This window comes from Cyprinodon variegatus, unplaced genomic scaffold (assembly GCF_000732505.1).
Source record: "Cyprinodon variegatus isolate N-32 unplaced genomic scaffold, C_variegatus-1.0 Scaffold590, whole genome shotgun sequence".
In the NCBI taxonomy this organism is placed as follows: domain Eukaryota; kingdom Metazoa; phylum Chordata; class Actinopteri; order Cyprinodontiformes; family Cyprinodontidae; genus Cyprinodon; species Cyprinodon variegatus.
In genome coordinates this window covers 171,273-191,533 of record NW_015151043.1, presented here as the reverse complement: position 1 = coordinate 191,533, position 20,261 = coordinate 171,273, and the positions used below count along the sequence as shown (strand labels likewise).

The 20,261-nt window shown below is 35.6% G+C and overlaps 1 protein-coding gene across 1 annotated transcript in view; it reads right to left on the bottom strand.

Annotated features, from left to right (window-relative positions):
- The window catches only part of cacna2d4 (calcium channel, voltage-dependent, alpha 2/delta subunit 4), a 104,315-nt gene that overhangs the window by 20,361 nt on the left and 63,693 nt on the right, over positions 1–20,261 (bottom strand). The window contains exon 28 of the mRNA XM_015392433.1: positions 2,002–2,063. Coding sequence (XP_015247919.1) covers positions 2,002–2,063 — 62 coding nt within the window. The remainder of the gene's footprint in view (positions 1–2,001; positions 2,064–20,261) is intronic.

Below are 20,261 nucleotides of genomic sequence, written 5' to 3'. Positions count from 1 at the left end.
AATTATAACAGTTTATTTGTATATATTAAATTAAATTGCTAAAAACTACACTAAAATAACACTTCTTAGATCTGAATGAATGAAATATTCTCATTGAATGCTTTGTTCTGCACATAGTTGAATGTGCTTACAATAAATCATCAATGCAAATCCAATTTATTAACCAATGGAGGCCCAGGTTTGCAGTTGCATGTCCTTATGTCCTTAAAACTGCTTAAAAATGAGGCACGGTATTGTGTTTAGCCTCCTTTGCCTGTATGACCTCCCACAATGCCTGGGCATGCTCCTGATGAGGTGGTGCATGGTCTCCTGATGGGTCTCTCCCCAGACCTGGACTAAAGCATCCGCAAAGTCCTGGACAGTCTGTGGTGCAATGTGTGACGTTGGTGGATGGAGCGAAAAATTCTGTCCCAGATGTGCTTAATTGGATTCAGGTCTGGGGAACAGTCTGGCCAGTTCATAGCTTCAATGCCTCCACCTTTTAGGAACTACTGACACACTCCAGCCACATTAGGTCTAGTATTGTCCTGCATTAGGAAGAACCCAGGGCAAACCTCATCAGCATATGGTCTCACAATGGGTCTGAGGATTTCATCTCATTACCTGATGGCAGTCATGCTACCTCTGGCGAGCACATGGAGGGCTGTGTGGCCCTCCAAAGGAAAGCCCGCCCTACACCATTACTGCCAAACCAGTCATGCTTAATGATGTTGGAGGCAGTAGATCGCTCTAAATGGTGTCTCCAGACTCTGTTACATCTGTCACATTTTCTCAGTGTGAACCTGCTTTCATCTGTGAAGAGCACAGACCGCCAGTGGCAAATTTGGCAATCCTAGTGTTCTCTGGCAAATGCCAGCATGTTGGTGTGTGAGCACAACCCACATCTATGGACATTGGGCCTTTCTACCATCCTCATGGAGTGAGTTTCTAACCGTTTGTGCAGACACATGTACGATTACGGCCTGCTGGAGGTCATTTTACATGGATCTGGCAGTGCTCCTCCTGTTCCTCCTTGCACAAAGGTGGAGATGGCGGTCCTGCTGCTGGGTTGTTGACCTAATAAGGCCTCCTCCACATCTCCTGGTGTACTGGCCTGACTCCTGGTAGCACCTCTGAACATTACGTTGACAGACACAGCAAACCTTCTTGCCACAGCTCGCATTGATGCACCATCCCGGATGAGCTGCAATACCTGAGCAGCTTGTGTGGGTTGTAGAGTCCATCCCGTGCTACCACAAGTGTGAAAGAATCACCAACATTCAAAAGTGATCAAAACATCACGCAGGAAGCATAGGAACTGAGAAAAGGTCTGTGGTCCCCACCTGCAGAACCACCCTCATCGATTGTGTCTTGGTAATTGCCTGTTGTCTATTCCATTTACACCACAGCATGTGAAGTTGATTTTCAATAAGACAGAAGTTTAATTTAATTGAAGTTATACTGTGTTGTTTACATGTTCCCTTTTTTACTAGTGCATGTATATAACTGTTTATTGCTAATTTACCTTACATGTGCACAAAAAAAATAACATGGTGAAGTTTGAACAGCTTAAAAAGTCTGAAAAAAAAAAATACACAGTGACTGTGTCCGAACGCCCGCCCTAACCCCTTAATTACTATATAATACAAGGACTATATATAGTGGAGTTTATAGTGAACTTAAAGTGACCATTCGGACAGATGATCACTATTTTTCACTCCCTGTTGGCTCCTGGCATGATGCTTTCACCATCTTTGCTCTCTTTCACCCCCAAATCAAATCCAATGATATTTTGTGAGGAGAGCCCTTTCAAAGCATTCTGGGATATATCTGCTCTTCTAGTGAACATAGATGATCACTACTTTTCAAGGTGCATTGTGGGAAATTTTGAGTCCACCATTTTTTCATTCACTAGACGTTCGGACACTCATTAAAATAGCCTAGCTGCTATATAGTGCTCTATATAGGGGTTAGGGTGGATGTTCAGACACATCCAGTGTGCACTTGGTCAGTAAGTCTTACCTGTGCAGCAATGGCTCTAAATTTGGATTCAAGCACCTCCAAAGTCATCTGAATCCCAATAGCTGTTGGTAAACAAAAATAGACATAAGAAAGGAACATTAGTTAGATCTTTCTTTAAGCAATTGCATGAACAAGTACTTGCTAACCACATGCAGTAAGGAGTACCCTGTAGATAAGAAACACAAATTGAAGTTTTTAATCAGGATTTTCAAAAGCGACTAATAGCATCATTAATGCCTCAGAATAGGTCACATCTCTTCCTCGCTTTCAGAGCGGATGAGCAGAAGAGGTCTTTTAGAGCAGATCAGCTCTGAAGTCAGAACTCAACTTATGAAAATCCTTTCACACTCATTGGCCTTCAGAGCCTCCGCAGCGCTGCTAAAAAGTTCCTATTCTTAGAGTGTGTTTGAGGGCATGTGTGTTTATAACGCCTCCACAGCGAAGCCATCTCAGTCATAAAATGCTGAGAATTAGTGTCCGTTTGAACATGTCCCACACACGCGCAGAAATATGCACACAGGGGCGTAGTGATTGCTTATGTCAGCTTAGGGCTGCATGTCTGTCAGCATTTCGGGCAGTTTGGTAATGGGGAAAAAAAGCAAGCCGTAATTGCATAAGTTCCCTGTGCACACATACAGTATGTACCACCCACACCCATACACAGCAAATACACATTTACTTTGAGTGGAAAGATATGACTCTTCGTATTAGCATCAGAGACTCAGCGTTTTCCTCCCAGTGTGGTTTGGGTAGCCACTTAAAAGCCTCTCTGGTGATTACAACACACAAAACACATATGCCAGCACACATCTACCTTTGCATACAAATATATACAGTAGGAAACTTACTGTACAGATCCCAGAAGTTTAGTAACCCTGATTCATCACAATAAGGTCATAAAGATAGTTGAACAATATGCAACATCCCTTCCTAATTTAGCCTGAAATATTCAGTACCTTGAGAACGAGCATTACGGGGCCTTTATAGTTTATTATGGATGTTTGTTACTACTTTAGCACAATTTCACCACACGGCCTTGTGAAAATATCCATGCCCCCTGTTACAATCACCAACTTCAATGTCTCTAGTAGCTTTACATTTTTAGGGACTCATAATTGCCAGTTTTTGTGTCTAAATATAGATTCAGATCTGGAGTCGGAGTCAGTCATTAAAACAAATTCCCTTCTATTGTTGTTCCAACACTTATTAATCTAGAATCTTTTTGCATTTAGATCTAATTATGATCTCATTAACTCAGATGAGCTTCCCTGCAACAGTTTCACAATGGGGATTGTTCGTTACTCTTATAGTCTATGTCAATCTTCCATAAAGGCCTGATTTGTAATGCGAATGGGTTATAGATGATAGCTGTTGACGTATGCAGCTTCTCCAGAGTTACCAAGGACATCTTAAACTGCTCATCTGATTAACCTCTTCCCAACCCTGTATGTCAGTTCAGGTTGTTGACAATGTTAGGTTAGTTACTGTTCCAAACTTTTTTTTCAGAGAGTATTTTAAAACAGGGCTCTGTGAAATAATCCCGACTTTTGATAAATTGTTTTCACGTCATGCTGCCTGATGTGTTGATTGGTCTTTATGAGTTTTTTTTTGTGTTCATCTTCTCTAAAAGTCTCCTGAGCTCTTAGCAGAACAAGCATAAATTCCAACCAAGTTAACTACTTGCTGATTAGAGTGTAATTCTATTGAGGAGTGAAGGGAACATTAATACCCACCAAAACTTTTCAGAAAACCATGTATCATCTCCCCAATAGTTGGTTATACAAAACTATGTGTAGCTCAAACTGAACTGAAAAAAACATTACCGAAACTAAAGGAGTAAAAATATTCTTCTAAGTTCTGTTACCTAAAGTTGAGTGATAATTTCTACCACGTTTTTATCTAATACTAGTTACTTAGGAAATAACTCTTCTTTGTACATCACAGTTTCTGTACTAAATTATTCAACAAAGAAATGGAAGCTTTGTTTTTCTTCTGTTACCACCTCCTACAGCATAGAGTAAAACATATATTTAAAATATGTTATATGTCAAAGACACTTCAGTTCCAACAAAAAAAAAAACTTACCAGTTTTATCCTCGATTTTACAAACATGGAAGCAATACATGGAAGCAAATGTTAACGTAATCATCAGAAGCTAAATTTCAAAGAAGAATCTTAACTTAAGTGGTCCTGAATAAATAACATTTTAGAATATTAATGCAAATTTTTTTTCTTGATATAAAATCGTCACACACAAACTTTCCAAAATAAAATGATTTAAAAAACAAACATATAAGAAAAGCATATGTCTTTTTTTTTTATTTTGTGTTCATTTAATATCCTCCCCAAGCATTAGGAAACCTTAAAAACCAAACTTTTTAAGGTATTATTTCTATTTCCTTTTTGCCATCACACATTTAAAATCAAAGAGGTAGAAGGCAATTTTAGCTCAACAACTGAACATCACTTAACTCGTTAACAAAAAAAAAGATGCCATCAAGTTTCAGATCAGTTATAATAAAACCACAAGCAGATCTCATTATTTTCAGACAGCATATTCTTTTATTAGATGCATACGTTGGCTCCCCTACTCCTGCCGTCTCCCCTCTGTGTCCCACTTGTTTTCCAGTCTTCCTAAATCAGAGTCGTGGCTGTAAACAGTCTATAATCAGTCGCAGACATAAAAAGGTATTTGCCTGATTGAAGGGTTGTTTATCTGTTCCCTCTTTTTCCTGGAGGGGAACCTTGTAACATTCAAAATATCCAACACCTAGGAATCAAAATGTAAAAAAAATATATTAAAAGCAAATCCTTTATATTTGATCTGCTATTTTGAACCAGTGCAACAAAAACTGTTAATATTTTCTGCTTTTCCCATAAAACCATGTTTTTCAATTTGTTCAGAAGCCCATAAAAAGGCAGTAATCTCTCCTTCTCCCCTTTTTAAAGGACTGATAGCTCAAATCTAATTAAAGCCAACTCTAAGAACCTTGCATTAATGTGTTTGCAGTGTTCAAAGCTTTTTTCCTAATAAATATATAATTGGTGAAGCTGCACACGTTATCGAATTAGTACACAAAGGCCTTGGACGTATGAGAGAAAATGTGTGTTTTTAAGCACATTTTGTATACCCTGTGTCTGAGGCATAATTAGCCTGAGCTGCCAATCTAAGCTGGGAATGTTTTCAATAGAAAATGTACAAATGAAAAAATAGATCATTGGAGGTAAGCACTGGAGGTAATTAGTTGTTTTACTATTGAGATTGCAACATGACAAAGATCTACATTTTATAAAATGTTCTCAAGCAAGTCTAGAGGCAGAAAAATCTATGTATGATTCTATCTATACAGAAGAGGATTAGGGCCACTGGAAAACTAAAAAAGTTAACTGATTTTTAAATATTTTTTTGGTTTAATATGGGAAAAAAAGTCAGGCTTCTGAGTTTAATCTCAGAATTCTGACTTTTTTCTCAGCGTTCTGACTTTAATCTGAGAATTCTAACTCTTTTCTCTCTTTTTTTTCTTCTCTTTTTTTCTCATATCATACTGAAATAAAATTGAACAATCAGTAAACTTTTTATTTTTTTCAGTGGCCCTAATCCTCTTCCATATATCTTGGATATTTGCAACATAAAAAAAAAAAAAAAAAAAGATGGGAATAATTACAGGGCTACAATGACTAATTTCCAGGGACTCAGTACAAGTATGCAAGAGAAATCAAGGTAAAACTCATGAAATCTGATTTAGTTAGGTTAGCTAAATAGGTTAAACTCAGATTTTTTGAGCTCTTAACAAATCCGTTTGCACAGCAGGCAATCATCAAGAACATCATTAAGCATGTCTTATGTCTTATCAACAGAGTAGAGATGAAAAAGATGGAAGATGTAAATAAACTTTTTATAATGATTAGAAAAGAATATAATTACAGTAGAGTTAAGTCATAATCATAAGAAACAAAACATATTTTCAGAGCCAAATAGAAAAGTTAATAAAAGGTGAGAAACTGTCCAAATTGGATGGGATGTTATAAAAATGCCCCTTTACATCCATGTTGATGATCCATGAGGACAAGCCGTGGTTTTTCTTGATGCAGTAAATTGTTTTTATAGATTTAGTAATGTATACAAAAATATAATTTGTTCATATTGCCAGAAATTAGGATTAATATTTTAAAAATGATTAAGGTTGTTTTAATCCACCCTAAAATTTCATCCTTACACTGATTGTTTAGCATTCATTCATTGTCCAAAATCAGGGGATCCATGTCACATTAAAGCCAGAGAACTCTAATGCTTGTGTGTGTATTCTGCTGAGGTTGCTCAGAAGGTCAATTTGTGTAGAGCAACCAGTGGAAAGAGCTGTTGTCGCATTGCCCTGGAATACAGATTAAATGCATTGAAACACACAATAGGAGTCAATAAATTAAAGTCACACAAAGGTGGAGCCAATAAACAGAGGTGAGAAAGTAAAGACAACAACATGGAGGTCACTGAAACATGTTGTGCTAAAGTTTTCATACCACTTATTTTTGCACATTTTCTCCCTTTGCAGAAACAAGCCAAAATTGATTTTATTTGGTATCACACAGTTCTGAAATGAAAGGAAAATTATATATAAATGCATATAAATACAATCTGTAAAATGTGCTGAAGGTTTGCATTCAAACTCTTTTCAAACAAGTCCCTAATAAACAAGATCTAAATAAATATTCCAACCTATTTAAATCTACAGCTCAAGTGAAGGAGTTTGTGGCTTTTTCCCCTCACACTCCACAAGTCAAATATTTATGGAAGACAGGCAAGAAAAAAAGCTTCTTTTTAGCAAAGCCATAGGAATCATTATTGGACAGAAAACATGAGGGCCACAAAGTAAACATGAAAGAAGGTGCTCTCTTCCAGAGGGTATTAAACCATTTGGATCACATACAAAATGACATTTGTCTAAGAAGACCAACATTGCTCATCCCCGTGAACATGGCAACCCCAGATTAAAACATGGTGGTGGCAGAATTATGCTTTTCGGAAGCGTTTCAACAGGGATAAGATGAAAAAAAGGTATTGAGATATCACTTATAACCAGAGCCGAATGAGCCTAAATATTTACACAGACCAACAGTGTAATTATTTAATAAATATCAATGCATATGTGAGAATGGTCTAGTCAAAGTTTATATGTAGACATATTTGAGAATCTGTGGCTAGACGTAGAGAACAGCAATAGAGATATACCTAGAAAGGCTTGCTAAAAGTGCAAAGAAGCAAAGATCAGAGTTCATAGAAGAGGTCCACGAAACCTGCAAGATTGGAAGACTGTTTGTGTGGAAGAATGGGCCAAAATCACACCTGAGCAACGCATGTGAGTAATTTCTCCATACAGGAAGAGACCTGAAGCTGTCATTGCTAAAAAAAAAAAAAAAAAGGCTTTTATACAAAGTGTTAAATACTTTTCGATAAGTGTGTTCAATTCTTTTTCCCTGCTCCATTCCACATTATCGCACATAACTTCATTTCTGGACATCAATGGTTTGATTTCTTTGTACGTTTGGATTGCATGGATTGTTACTAACATCTGTTGAAAACGTCACGTCCTTAGCCCCTCTAGAAATGTATTTACTGAGAAAATGGTGGCGTGTTCATTACTTCTTTTACCCTCTTTTACCGTATATACCTTTTGCTATTTTTGTGAAATTATTTTACATCAATGTATTCATTCCCTTTATTACACAGTATTTTATAATTTGTATAATTCTGTAATGTAAAGACATTGGTAAAACTGAAAAATACAGCAGCAGTCCTTTGCAGAAAAGGACTGTTGTCCTAATCAGATAAACAGACAAGCTATTTAATCTGGTCTAATACAATTGTTAAAGGGAAAGTAAGAAAGGGATTGAGAAAGACAAGAGAGAGGGTGGCAGCTGATAAAAAACAAAAACTGAATCATAATGAATCAATCCTATTGATGTTATCACCTAAACACTTTTAATTTATATTAAAAGTGGGATTTAAACACATCTCAGGGAAAAAATGTCTAATGATGAGCTTCCATAACAATGAAGTCCCACTTCTGATTATTTGAGAAACGTCTAGAATTAAAAATTCAAACAAAGACTAGAAGAAGGTGAGAAGTGAAGGATGGTCTGTGACATTAAGAATTAGTTCTTTTTTTTTTTTAAATGACTCCTGTTTGGAAGGATAATCAGGTTGAGATTGTTATGTTCTGCTGTTTAACCCACATCTTTGCAGCTCTAATCAGCCTCAATATGTGTTTACATTCATCCTACATGCAGAACAACATATGTTTTTTACTTAAACATTTATCCTTGTGATCTGATTTCTTTATTATCTGCTCCTTGTTTTGCTTTTTGCTTTCAGAGATGTTTTCTCCTTATTCTATATAGTTTTACTTCAGTACTACAATAAAACTTTTGTCTAATTCATATATTTTTGTTTTATGTGTACCTGTAAGCTTTCCTCTGCCTTCTTGTTTTGCCACAGTCACACCTGAACCCCCCATTGTGAAAAAATACTATTTAAGAACCTAATATGACCTTTATCTGTATCCCTGGCCTGTCTGATGTGTTCCTCATTATACTGTTAGTTCACAACGTTTCTAAAGCAAACCTTTGAGGCCTCCAAAGACCAGCTGTAATTACAGTAAACAGTTTCTAGTGTTTCAGTTACAAAGTTGAGATGATTTCTGGAGGCATCTGGTTGCATTGAATATTTAACAAGATCAAAGAGGACTGAAAATATATTTGTCAAAATTCAGGATTTGATTTCTAACGATTTTTAAAAAGTTTTCCTCTCACTTTATAATTAAGTACTGTTTTGTGTTGATCGGTCATGTTAAACCCCACAGAAGCAGATTCAGGTCTGTGGAAATAACAAAAATATTGAAAAATATTAAATTTCACTTCAAGACCCCGTGTTGAATTACTCATTTATTACTTCCAAGAACAGGTGAATTTGTTGTTATGAACAGAATTAGACAGAATTAAAAGGTTTTAATCTCACTTTGTATTCACATAAACAAATTTAATGCAAAGGACTAAATCAATCCAATGTTTAACAACATGCAGACATACTTTACTGGATAATATTAAAGCATGGAAGGTAGCAAAGGTTTGACCAAATTAACAGGTAATTTTAATTGATAAACTGAATGGTAAAGTATTTTATGGTAAAACACTCATTCTGTTTTCTGTTCCTTTTATGTGCTCATAAAAATGGAAAGGGTGTTATTGGAAGACTTTAAAATTGGTTACAGCAATATTCTCAGTGACTCAAAAATAAAGCATACAAAAATACTGCATTTAAAGTAATACTGCTGAAGTTTTCTATTGCATTAGAGCTCTGTGTATATTTTAAGAAAGCAAAAAAGACTTTCAGAAAAGATGCTTTGAAAAGCTTTTAAGCCTCGCTTGAAATCCAAAAAGTGAGTGTTTTTGTTTGAAGTGACTGTGGGCAAGAAGATTACGGTTTATCTCAACAGATGTCAAATTTATGTCTTCTCCTACAATGTCTCGCTCTCTGTTTATTTGATCTGCAGTACACACACAAACTCACACATCAGAACTGTCAAGGAGATGATGGCATTGAACAAATGTGCACAGATGATAGCTTTCTGGGTTACAAATGCCTTTTTGTGGTCTGTTTTCCTCTGTCAGGATCAAGAACAAATAATTACAGTTTGTAGCTGCAGATGTCAAATCATTATCAGAAGATGGAAGAAGCAGTTTAGAGCAATTTTTCTTTCCTCTAATCCAGTGTTCCATTAAACCTTTGGCCTTTCTTTTTCAGTATAATCTACAAAGTCTCTATGGGCTATGAAAGCTTTTATGGCCTACCTTGATGAAGTGATGCTGCTACTGCAATTACTTTAGTTTACCATGAAAAGTGGGCGATTTATATGAAGTCATAAACATTACAGCTTTTTTAAACAATAAACTAAATACAAGATTGGTTTTTAAATATTACAGCAATGTGAGTCAGTATGCATTTTTGTAAGTTCCTGTAAACATTCAGCTCTTATATATGATTTAAAGGTATTGCAGAGGATTTTCTTGATTTTTTTTAAAAGACCCGCATTCTCCACTTTTAGAAAAAAATGCACATGCACAATCCTGTATCCACTCCTAAGAGGGAACGCATATTAAATGTGTTAGAGCGCATGCATGAGCCCATTTCTCCACTCTGTTTAAAAGTTGCTGTTTGCATCGCTCATAGAAGCTTACTTTCCAAAAGAAGTTTTGCAATTTTTCACTATGTTGGACTCACCACTGGTAAGTAAAAATTGGGATGAGCACATAGGATGGCCTTAAACATATCATCCAGATTGATTGACAATTAGGAGGACCACTTATTTTGAAGATCCAACCAGAAAAAGAACACCCTCCACAACACCTTTAATTAAAAATAATTTTCTTATGGGTTTACATCAACCCACATTTCCATTCCCTTTATTTCCAAATAAATTGCAGTGGACAAATATTTCAGACAACATGTCTATATTAGACGACGGAAATGTGTGTAAATACAAATAAAGCTTCAATTAGTTTTAATTTAACATGTATATCCAAATCAAGTTGTTATGTAAAAGTAGAAGTCAAGGCCAAAGCCGCTCTCTGAGTGAAGAAAATGGCTCATCTACAGTTAAGCCACCTTTTCATGATTCCCATCATGAATACATGTATGGGCTTCCTCAAACTAGGGCTGTTGTTCTCTTATTAAAAATAGGTGATTCCTTTTAACTGAAGACACCTGCTTATTTATTAGACAGGATTGCTTTAATAAATAAACGACTCAGTACAAGCACCTTTTCTCCCTAAGAGATTTTTTGCAACAGCCATGTAATATCAGCCATGTAATTGGGTACAGTGATGTAGGCATCATGCTGTGGGGAAACGGAAAGTTGGTTAGACTTTTGTGCAGCTAAATAGATAAATGCATGGAAATCCTAAAAGGAAACCTTGAAAAGGTTGTAAAACACTCAATTATAATGGAACTTCACCTTCCAACAGAATAACAAATTATAGATGTTAATCAAATCAAGAATCTGTGTAGCTACAAAAATATTATCCAGAAAATTGAATAAAATGTGAGCCACTCTCTGGCTTTAATGTAACATATGCAAAAAAAAAACAACAACCCTTTTTCTATTGACTAATTTTCACTACATTCACTGATCTAGCACATGAAGTGCTAAAACAATATTACAAAGTGGCTTGTAATTGTAACATAACAAAACAAATACTATAAAAAGGAAAGGAAATGTAATAATACTCATAACTAAGTTAATATTTCTATGTAAAAATATAGATGTATAGATAGATAGATAGATAGATAGATAGATAGATAGATAGAAGTTAACAGTCTTAAGCTGTAGTAAACAGATTATATATTATGACATGACCTGGTTACTGTGTGTTGAAATTTGGAGAACAGTACAATATTTAAGATAGTAATTACAGACAGGGTCATGCTCTAATCATTTGATATGAAACAATTAAATGCAACCTTTCAACCTCAAAGTTGCACCAGAACCACACACAGTCTGTGCAAATGCTCACAAACCGCTGAGGAGTTGACAGAGGCTGCACTGACATCACGTTACCAAAGCAACAGGCAGGAGTTAGGGGATTGGACAAAATGATGATGACTCAACTTCCCTCCCTTGTCTTCCTCTGTCTCACCATAATATCCTTTTTCATAGTCAAGTTTCTCACTCTATCTTTTCAGACATGAAGGGTGCAAACTGAGGCAGGTGCTCAGGCACAAGCATGTCATAGTTTAGAAGTACAAGTGTAGAGTGTAGTATTTAGACAGTGAAGACTCTGTTAAAGATACCATGTCCATATGAACACATCTGGATTAAAAAAGTATTTTTTTTTATGAAATCAAAAAGTCATGTTAAAGATGAGTGGGAAAAACTGTAATGGTGGACAAATAGAGCTGACAGAGTTAAAAAGACGACCAGTTTTTTATAAATAGGAATAAACATTGTTGACATTTAGTGTATGTGTTTGGACCTTTTAAGCCAGCAGAGCCTTCCTCAAGTTAACCTAGTTTCCAAGCCTTCTTAAGCGGCCCTGTTGGAGGCGCACTCACTAAATCATTTATGGTGGAGAGACTGGAAAAAAAATGTTTGTCTCTGTGACAAACTAAAAAGATGATTTCAAAATGTGGCGTTTTCCCTTCATTCTCAGCAATAAAAGATGCTGATCTACACATCAGAGTTATGTTGTTATAGAGCCAATAGCACTTTAGTTTAGGACATTTTGAAAGTGGTGATTTGGTGAGAAATTCAATGACTTACTAAATCTTTAATAAGACAAAAGGAGAAAGAGTTTTCCTTGTGTTGTTTTTCTTTTAAATTGGTGATGACCTCTCTTGCTTTATTCACACTGGTAATGTGCATTTGGCTGTTTTTAACACACCAGAAACCAAAAGAGCTTAATACCATTGCTCAACATTGAGACATTTTTTAGTTCTAAAGGTTATATTTTACATACAACTTATAGATAACAGATTACTGATAATTACGCACGAATAAACAACAACAAAAAAAAAATCTAACAGCATTCAAGCAGATCTAATCTTTGCTCTACTTCTTAGCGGCATTATTACTCTAATGTATCCCCTAATTTCTCATCACCACGATTTTCTGTAAAACATTGAGCCATAGATTTATGGTATAAAACATGGTTGCAGCAAAGGAAGCAGATCAAAGTCCCACTTTTTCACAACATATCCAGACATGTTCGACTTGGGATGTGTGAATTGTAGCATTGAATTGTTGATGTCTCAAACCTTTATTGTCCAAAAGAACTTTTCCTGAAACAACATATTCTTTTATCATAATATGCCAGTTTATATCCTTGTTATAGAAGCCTTGTATGAAGGGAAATTTAAAATGCTGAGACATATCTGAGATTGAGCTCTATATCAAATATTTGACTATCCATTTCAGATTCTTCTTTTTCAGCTTTTGTACTGAATGGTGTGGAAATATTTTAGGTAATAAAATTACAAATGCTTTAAAAATTTATGCAGTTTACTATGAAGAGCAAGATGTTTCTTTTACTTATTACCAACTCCTCATCCCTCCCTCTGCCTGCCAAGCATCACTCTGTCATCTTCTCTGGGAAATTCCTCTCATCCATCTGTCTAATCTCTAAGAATTGGCACATTTCAAAGACACAGAATAAAATGGCCAAATTCTGCAGCTATCAGAGAAAATGCATTTGCTTTTCTGAACGTATGCTTGCATACTACAGGGAACAATGCAAGGCAAAATGGTTGCAAGCATCCATACAAAATTATTGTTTTTAATATATACAGATGGACAGTATTCCATCTCTTAAAATGTTCACTCTGTGTTTCATTGAAGCCATTAGCTAAAATCAATAAAGTTCATTTTATTTCTCATTAATGTACACTCAGAACCCCATCTTGACAGAAAAAAACAGAAATGTAGAAATTTTTGCAAATGTATTAAAAAAAGAAAAAGTAAAATATCAAAAGGTCACCCTTTGCTGTGACATATTTATATTTAACTCACATGCTGTCAATTTCTTCTGATTCTCCTTGAGATGGTTCTCCTCCTTTATTGGACTCCAGCTGCATTTAATTAAACTGATTGGACTTGATTAGGAAAGGCAAAAATATTGCAAAAAAATTCTACATGCTAAGTCCTATATGTACATTAATGAGAAATAAAATGAACTTTTTTGATTTTAACAATTGACTGCAATGAAACAAAATGCTAAAACTCTGAAGTGGTCTGAATAATTTCCATACCCACTGTATACAGTACTCTTGGCACCCAATGCTAGCTGCATCTACTTTTACTTAGTTAAATTGATTTTAACCACTTATGGGGCAATCGACGTAATACATTCAAAATCAACATTTTAAGCCAGTAGTGCTATTGGAGGACAGGACAAGACCATATTATTTTGGTAACATTCATAAAATATGTACATTTTGATGGTATAAATTAAGGTCAATGTAATAAGTATTGGCCATTTGCCCTAATATATATTGAGAGAAATAAACAAAAGTGCTTCTACTGTATAAGAAATTAATGAAAAACCCTCACAAAATGAAAGAAATACACTTTTTTTTGTTATAACATTACCTTAGGGCATAAATGCTGATACTACACAGGCACTTTTTTTTATTTTTTAAGGTTTTCAATGGCCCTGCTGTCTCATTCTTTTTTGTGCGGTGGGCTGACAGAAAAGGGGTAAGAGAGAGGAAGAGAGACATTCGGCAAAGGAGCACAAGTCGGATTAGAACCCAGGTCGGCCCTATGAAGGACTAAGACCTCCATACATGGGTTGTGCATGCTAAGAACTGCACCACCGAAGCACGCCACCCAACACTTACTTTCACTTTTTTTTTTTTTATTTGTTAACTTTCTTTTTTTTTTTAACTTAATTTACAGTAGGTAATATATTATACAAGGGCTTATCTAATTTGGAAATGCCAAAATAACATGATCAGCCATGTAGCAGTACCTTTGGTGAATGACTGGATGCAAATCTTGTGCTTCTAGACATCACTGCGGGAGGGGGGGATTCCATTTGTAAGGGGGAATGCAAGTGATCAAAAATTATTTGAGTATTTGAAAATAACTTTTTTGTTAGTGGCTTTTCTGAAAAAATCATTTAGCTTTGTATCTGTTATATTATTGCTTTATGTACATTTACATAAGTATTGTAATTTTGGGTTATATTTTGATAACATCACAATTCCTGGTGGGGAAAATACTGCAATGAAACCATATCTTTGCATCAATCCATCCTAGATTCTGTCAAGCATTGGGATGACTAATCTCTATAGAGACTGAACCAATAAAACTTAACTGTGAACTAATGAACAACAGGTCATTTGACATTTAGGGGAAATCATAGCCTAAGGTAAAGACTTTAACTTAAGCATTGATAAAATATTAACAAATTTTGAGTTTGGACTCCTTCCACTCTATGAATCTGTTTATAAGAATCGTTTGCAATGTATTAAAATAAGTCCTATATTTTGCTGCTTTTATCGTATGAACTGAAAAAAGGTATATTTTTGTCTGCATGAAAAAAAAATCAAACCACTGGTATTAAAAGTATGCAAAGATTTGGTGAAACCGTAAATGTAAACGGTTTTTTAAAGGAAGCATTAATGATGGAACCATTGTTTACTATATGAAAGATTGAGCTGTAAATCTGCTCCACCACTACTCTATGCTTGCACTATTCATGGCAAACTAACAAAAGGGAAGAGCGGTTCAAGTCTGGTGATGAAGCATCGGCAAATTCAGTTCCTCTGTGTGTGTAAAGAGATAGGTGGCTTTGAGTCACCTTGTTTTGCAGGGTAGTGTGTGGTTAATACAATGCCTTGGGTCAATTCATCTAACATTCAATAGCAGAGTAAATTGGAGAGCCAACTAGGTGCATGGTTAAGTTAAAGGACATAGATAACAGAAGAGAAGGCTCTTAAAAAGGGGGAGGAAAACTAAAGGGTGGTGTCATTCACCATATAAGGCAATTTTTAATGAAGGCAGCAGAATGTATTTAAATGTATATATCAGCAGTATTGTTGGCAATAGAAGGCGAGGGCTGTGGGGATTTAATCAAAATGAGAAATGAACCAATACCCCGGCGTGTAATAAATGCACAACAGCAAAATGCTGGGTAACATAATGGATGGCAAATATAAAAGTTAAAAATAAGCCCCTCTTGCTTTAGAGGACTGCCACAACTGTTTTTCCAGCACAAAGTTCCTGCATCAGTGATGGAACAAAGCTGGGCTTTAAAAGCCACATTGGCAGAAAGGCACTGGCACTTCCGGATCATTTTTGTGCCAGAGATCCTCTTTGCCAAATATAAAAATAGCCAAAAAAAGTTAGCATACTGCTTAGATGAGCAAAAACATTCGACTTTGCTTGATTACTTATCACCTTTTGACTGAATGTGGGCTACAAAAGGCACAAAGCAATCTTTTTTATGTTTTCCAACTTTTCTAACCTCCTCAGAGCCCTGATAGGTTGTAGTAATGTATGAAAGCTACGATGTTTATTTCAATTATTCAGTTTAACACAAAATACAACATCTATTTAATTTCTTAAGAGGTAAAGAAGGAGGTTAATAATGAAGAAAGACTCCTATAAAATCTCTCTCTCTGTTCTGTCTGTTCATTACTCAGATTGCTTTCAGGTTACATCACAGACATCTGTCATTTTATCTGCTGCAAACTGAAATAGTTGAGAGACAGGGAAACTTGAAACGAACTAAATCTGTATGGAAATTATTTTGTAATATGATGTAATCTCTTTAATTACCATCCAGTATTCATCACAGCAAATTTTCACCGTGTACTGTTGCATCTGACTTATTTCAGCTACAAAGGACTAAATCTCATCACTGCCTGACTCTCTAAAAAAAACTATTTAAAGAGTTAATCACTTTTTTTCAACAAATGCATTCATCCATGCGCACACAAATGCACAGATTTAAAAGTAAATACACATCCCACAGCACATCAATAACATGATAAATGGGAGAAACTTTTTTGCAGAGCTTTTGTTATTTTTTTCATTGATCACGATAAATCATCTTCCAGAGAAACCCAATAAACAGAGTGTTCTCCTGGCAAGAGCTGCTGGACTATATAATATTTCTGGTGGTTAAGAGCCCTTGTAGAAGGACAGGACAAGAAAGCAGATAAATCCTTTCCAGATGTGTTTGGTTAACCAGGCTGCAGTTTTAAATAGCCAATAAAATGCCTAGAATGATGTGTTATACAAGAGTATCATCATCTAGACAACTTAGATGCTGCACATACAACCATTGATAACTGGGTGTGTTGGCTTAATCATATCCCCAGTAGAAACTCTTCAAATCTTCAACTCATTTGGATTTTCTGGCCAACTGATTAATGTAAGCCTGAGATTATCCTTGTTCTTTGAACTTTACTTGGAGGTCAAGTTGTCCTTTGGAAAATGCACACAAGAGTTGAGAAAAAGCATTGCACAAAATGAAAATTCAAGTCGATCCAAGAGATGGTCATATAAAAAACAATCCAACAATCAAACAATCCGACAATCCAACAGAGAAACCAGCATTCTTGAAGCAGATGGGTCACAGATATGGAGGTGAAAGGCAAAACAATCTGTGAAATAAATGACACTAGGAGATCCAGGACAATCAGCCATTTTAATGGTGTAAAATCAAGCTAAATGTCAGCATTCCTGTTTATTAACCATTATAACACCTTGAAAATAGAAGCTGAGATAAATCTTCTTGTAATTAAAACATTTCTGTCACATTAGATATCAACCTCCAATTATTAAACACACTTTCGTTTCAAGGTTCAGGACCATGGACAGCGCAGCATTCTGTGCAGTTCTGTTTATATTTTTACTATTATAACTTTTACAGGCCTTTTTATGGGTTCAGAATAAGAACCTGCTTTCATGGATACTCAATAAATGTTTAGCAGTGTTTCAAGAAATTGCGTCAGAGTTTGAGCCACTGGAGCCACAATAAAGGAAATTAAATGGGAACGACAAATTTAAATATCAGCAAAGCTCTGGCCTGCCTTAACAAAGATGTGCTTTAAGACCAGGGACACTGTCCAATTTTGAAGCCGGTTTTACATCGGCATAGAACAACCAAATTGACCAAAAAATAAGTCTGTCGTCCAAAAGATCTCCTACAAACCTAATTAGAAATCCACAGTTTCTAACATGTCAAAAAGCCATTTGGGAAAAAAGTTTAATCAAGCAAGACAAACATAAAAATATCTGTCCACAATTAAAAGTTCCCAACTGAATTAGTAGTGGAAGAAGCATGCTGTGTATTTGTTCAGCTATCAGTTTTATTGCACACTGCAGACAGTGTGTACAGGGTGTTTATTTTGTCACAAAAACTCACAGCTTTTCTGTCTGCAGTTTCTAGAATTTTTTGTGCTGCTTTTATAAAAAGTTCTGGCTATTTGAAATCAAAATGTAATTGTAACTGTAGGCTCCACTAAACACGAAACAACATATATATATCGATTGATAGACGTGTGGCGCAATAGAAAAGATGGTTGATAAAAGTTCGATATAGAAACAGAGTTTTCCTTCCTTTTCATTGTGGTCTATCTTGTCGGTTGATGCTACAGTCAGCGTTTCCCTCCCAACCAAACACAATCGTAGACCCAGGCACGCCATCACAAAGCGCCATCCTCTTAAATTACAACATAGAGCACGTGAAGATATTGCAGCAGGAGAGGCAGAGGAAATTGTCCCAAAGAAGGGTATTAGAAATTTGCCAGTTTGGCAATTTTCGGTTTATAGAAAGTCAGAAAGAAACCAAACAACATTGATTTGTAAAATTTGCAGGGGACTGGTAAAAAAAAAAAGTCTGGTAACACAACCAACTTGTTTTATCGTCTAAGCCGCTCACACCCGATTGACAACGAGCTGTTGGCCATGGTACGCTCTCATGTCTTCAGAGGAATCTTCAGGAACTTCTGCCAAAATAAAGCAGGCAAAGCAAGCTAAACTGGGCTTTCTTTTTTTTGATAAATACGACTAAGTGTCCAAGCGGCATAAGGACAATTCTCATGCAGTAACACGCTTCATGCAGTTGTCTGCAGTTGAAAAACCTGGCTTCAAACAGCTGCTGGCTTCAAACTTGATCCACGATACAAAGCTCTAGGCTGCCAGGTTTTCCTCAAACTCAGCTCAGAATGAGCTGCAATCGGTGTCTCACAACATTGGACACACATCCAAGCCTCTAAATTTTCTACATAGTCAGAAAATCGAACCTAAGATATATGTTTCTAGAATCTTTTAGTTATTGACATTGATCAATATGCATTTTTTATTGATATGCTTTGTTTCTATATCTTCCAGCCCTATGTGGAATTAAGACCAACTTAGACTAGCTGTGTTGCAAACGTGGAAACTCCCTCTGTGCTTCCCAAAATACAAAAAAAATTTTTTTCGAAAAAAATTATTTTCGAAAGATGTTCTTTTGCTTTGTTTTTGATATTGTTACCTGACCACAGTAATGAACTAAAGGTTCAGCTCAAATTACTTCTCAAACTGACAAAACTTTGAAAAAGTTTTTGGAAAATATTGCTCACATGTACTGAACAAACTGCAATGTGATGTAGCAAATCAACGACATATATTGATATCTTTACAAATGTAAAAATCATAGTTTTTGTTAAGCACCGAAAAGCTCCATCATTTCTATTCTTACCCAGACATGGAAAAACGGTATATAAGGTTTCCATGCATAGGGAGACATTTTATCATCATCTCTACCTTTTGAAGATCTTTGACATGAAAATCTCAGGATCTTTTAAAAGTTGTTGTAGATTTAAAATACTCCAAATCTATATGTTTTGCTTTTAATCGATTTTTTTTTTTTTTTCAAAATCTGTACAATAAGGTTAAAATAGCAGATATTCGTTTTTAATTTACATGTTTATTCTAGCTTTTCCTGTGGTTTGATTTCCTTGTGGAAATCCTCTCCTTTCCCCACTGCCAAGTGCAAAATGATTCACATGCTCATTAACAGCTTTTTGTGTGTCTGCTATGATTCAGTCCATGTAAAGGAGCAGCCAAGCAATTACATGGTTCCATGTAAACAAGCACAAAATTCCCCAATCCATTAACTCACTGTTTCTCTTCAACACCTCACCTTGCCCAATAATGAGACAAAAACTGAAATAAAAAAAAAAATTCTGCATTATAAACTGCAGTTTCCTACTTCAGTTTTAGTAGCACAAATTGATGTAAATTAAATAAATGCATCTTTGCAGATTTCCTATAACCGTCAATGGACCTTTAAATATAAACAGCCTTTGTAAAGCTGGACTATAACCGTGCACTTCTTAGTTTTGTTTAAATTTTAACAGCTCACATGTGCTTTGGGTCATAATCCTGCAGTATAACCAAAGCACTGGTGACGAATTGACAGCTGGAGATTCTCCTTCAGGATTTCCTTGTAGGAAGCAAAAATACAGTTTTTTTTGTTTTTTTTTTATTCATGTACACGGCAAAGCAGTTACAGTACCATATATTTATCACAACCATGTCTAATGGCTGTTACATTATTTGTCTGGATAGTCAGTTTTAAAACGATTCCAACAGGAAGAAAGTGTCAAAGAATGTGATTTTTTCTGGTAAGTCCAAAGAATAATTCCCCCACAATCTTGAAATTCATCAAAATGTGTTTTATGTTGGTCAAAGGTGACAAAATTTGACAGT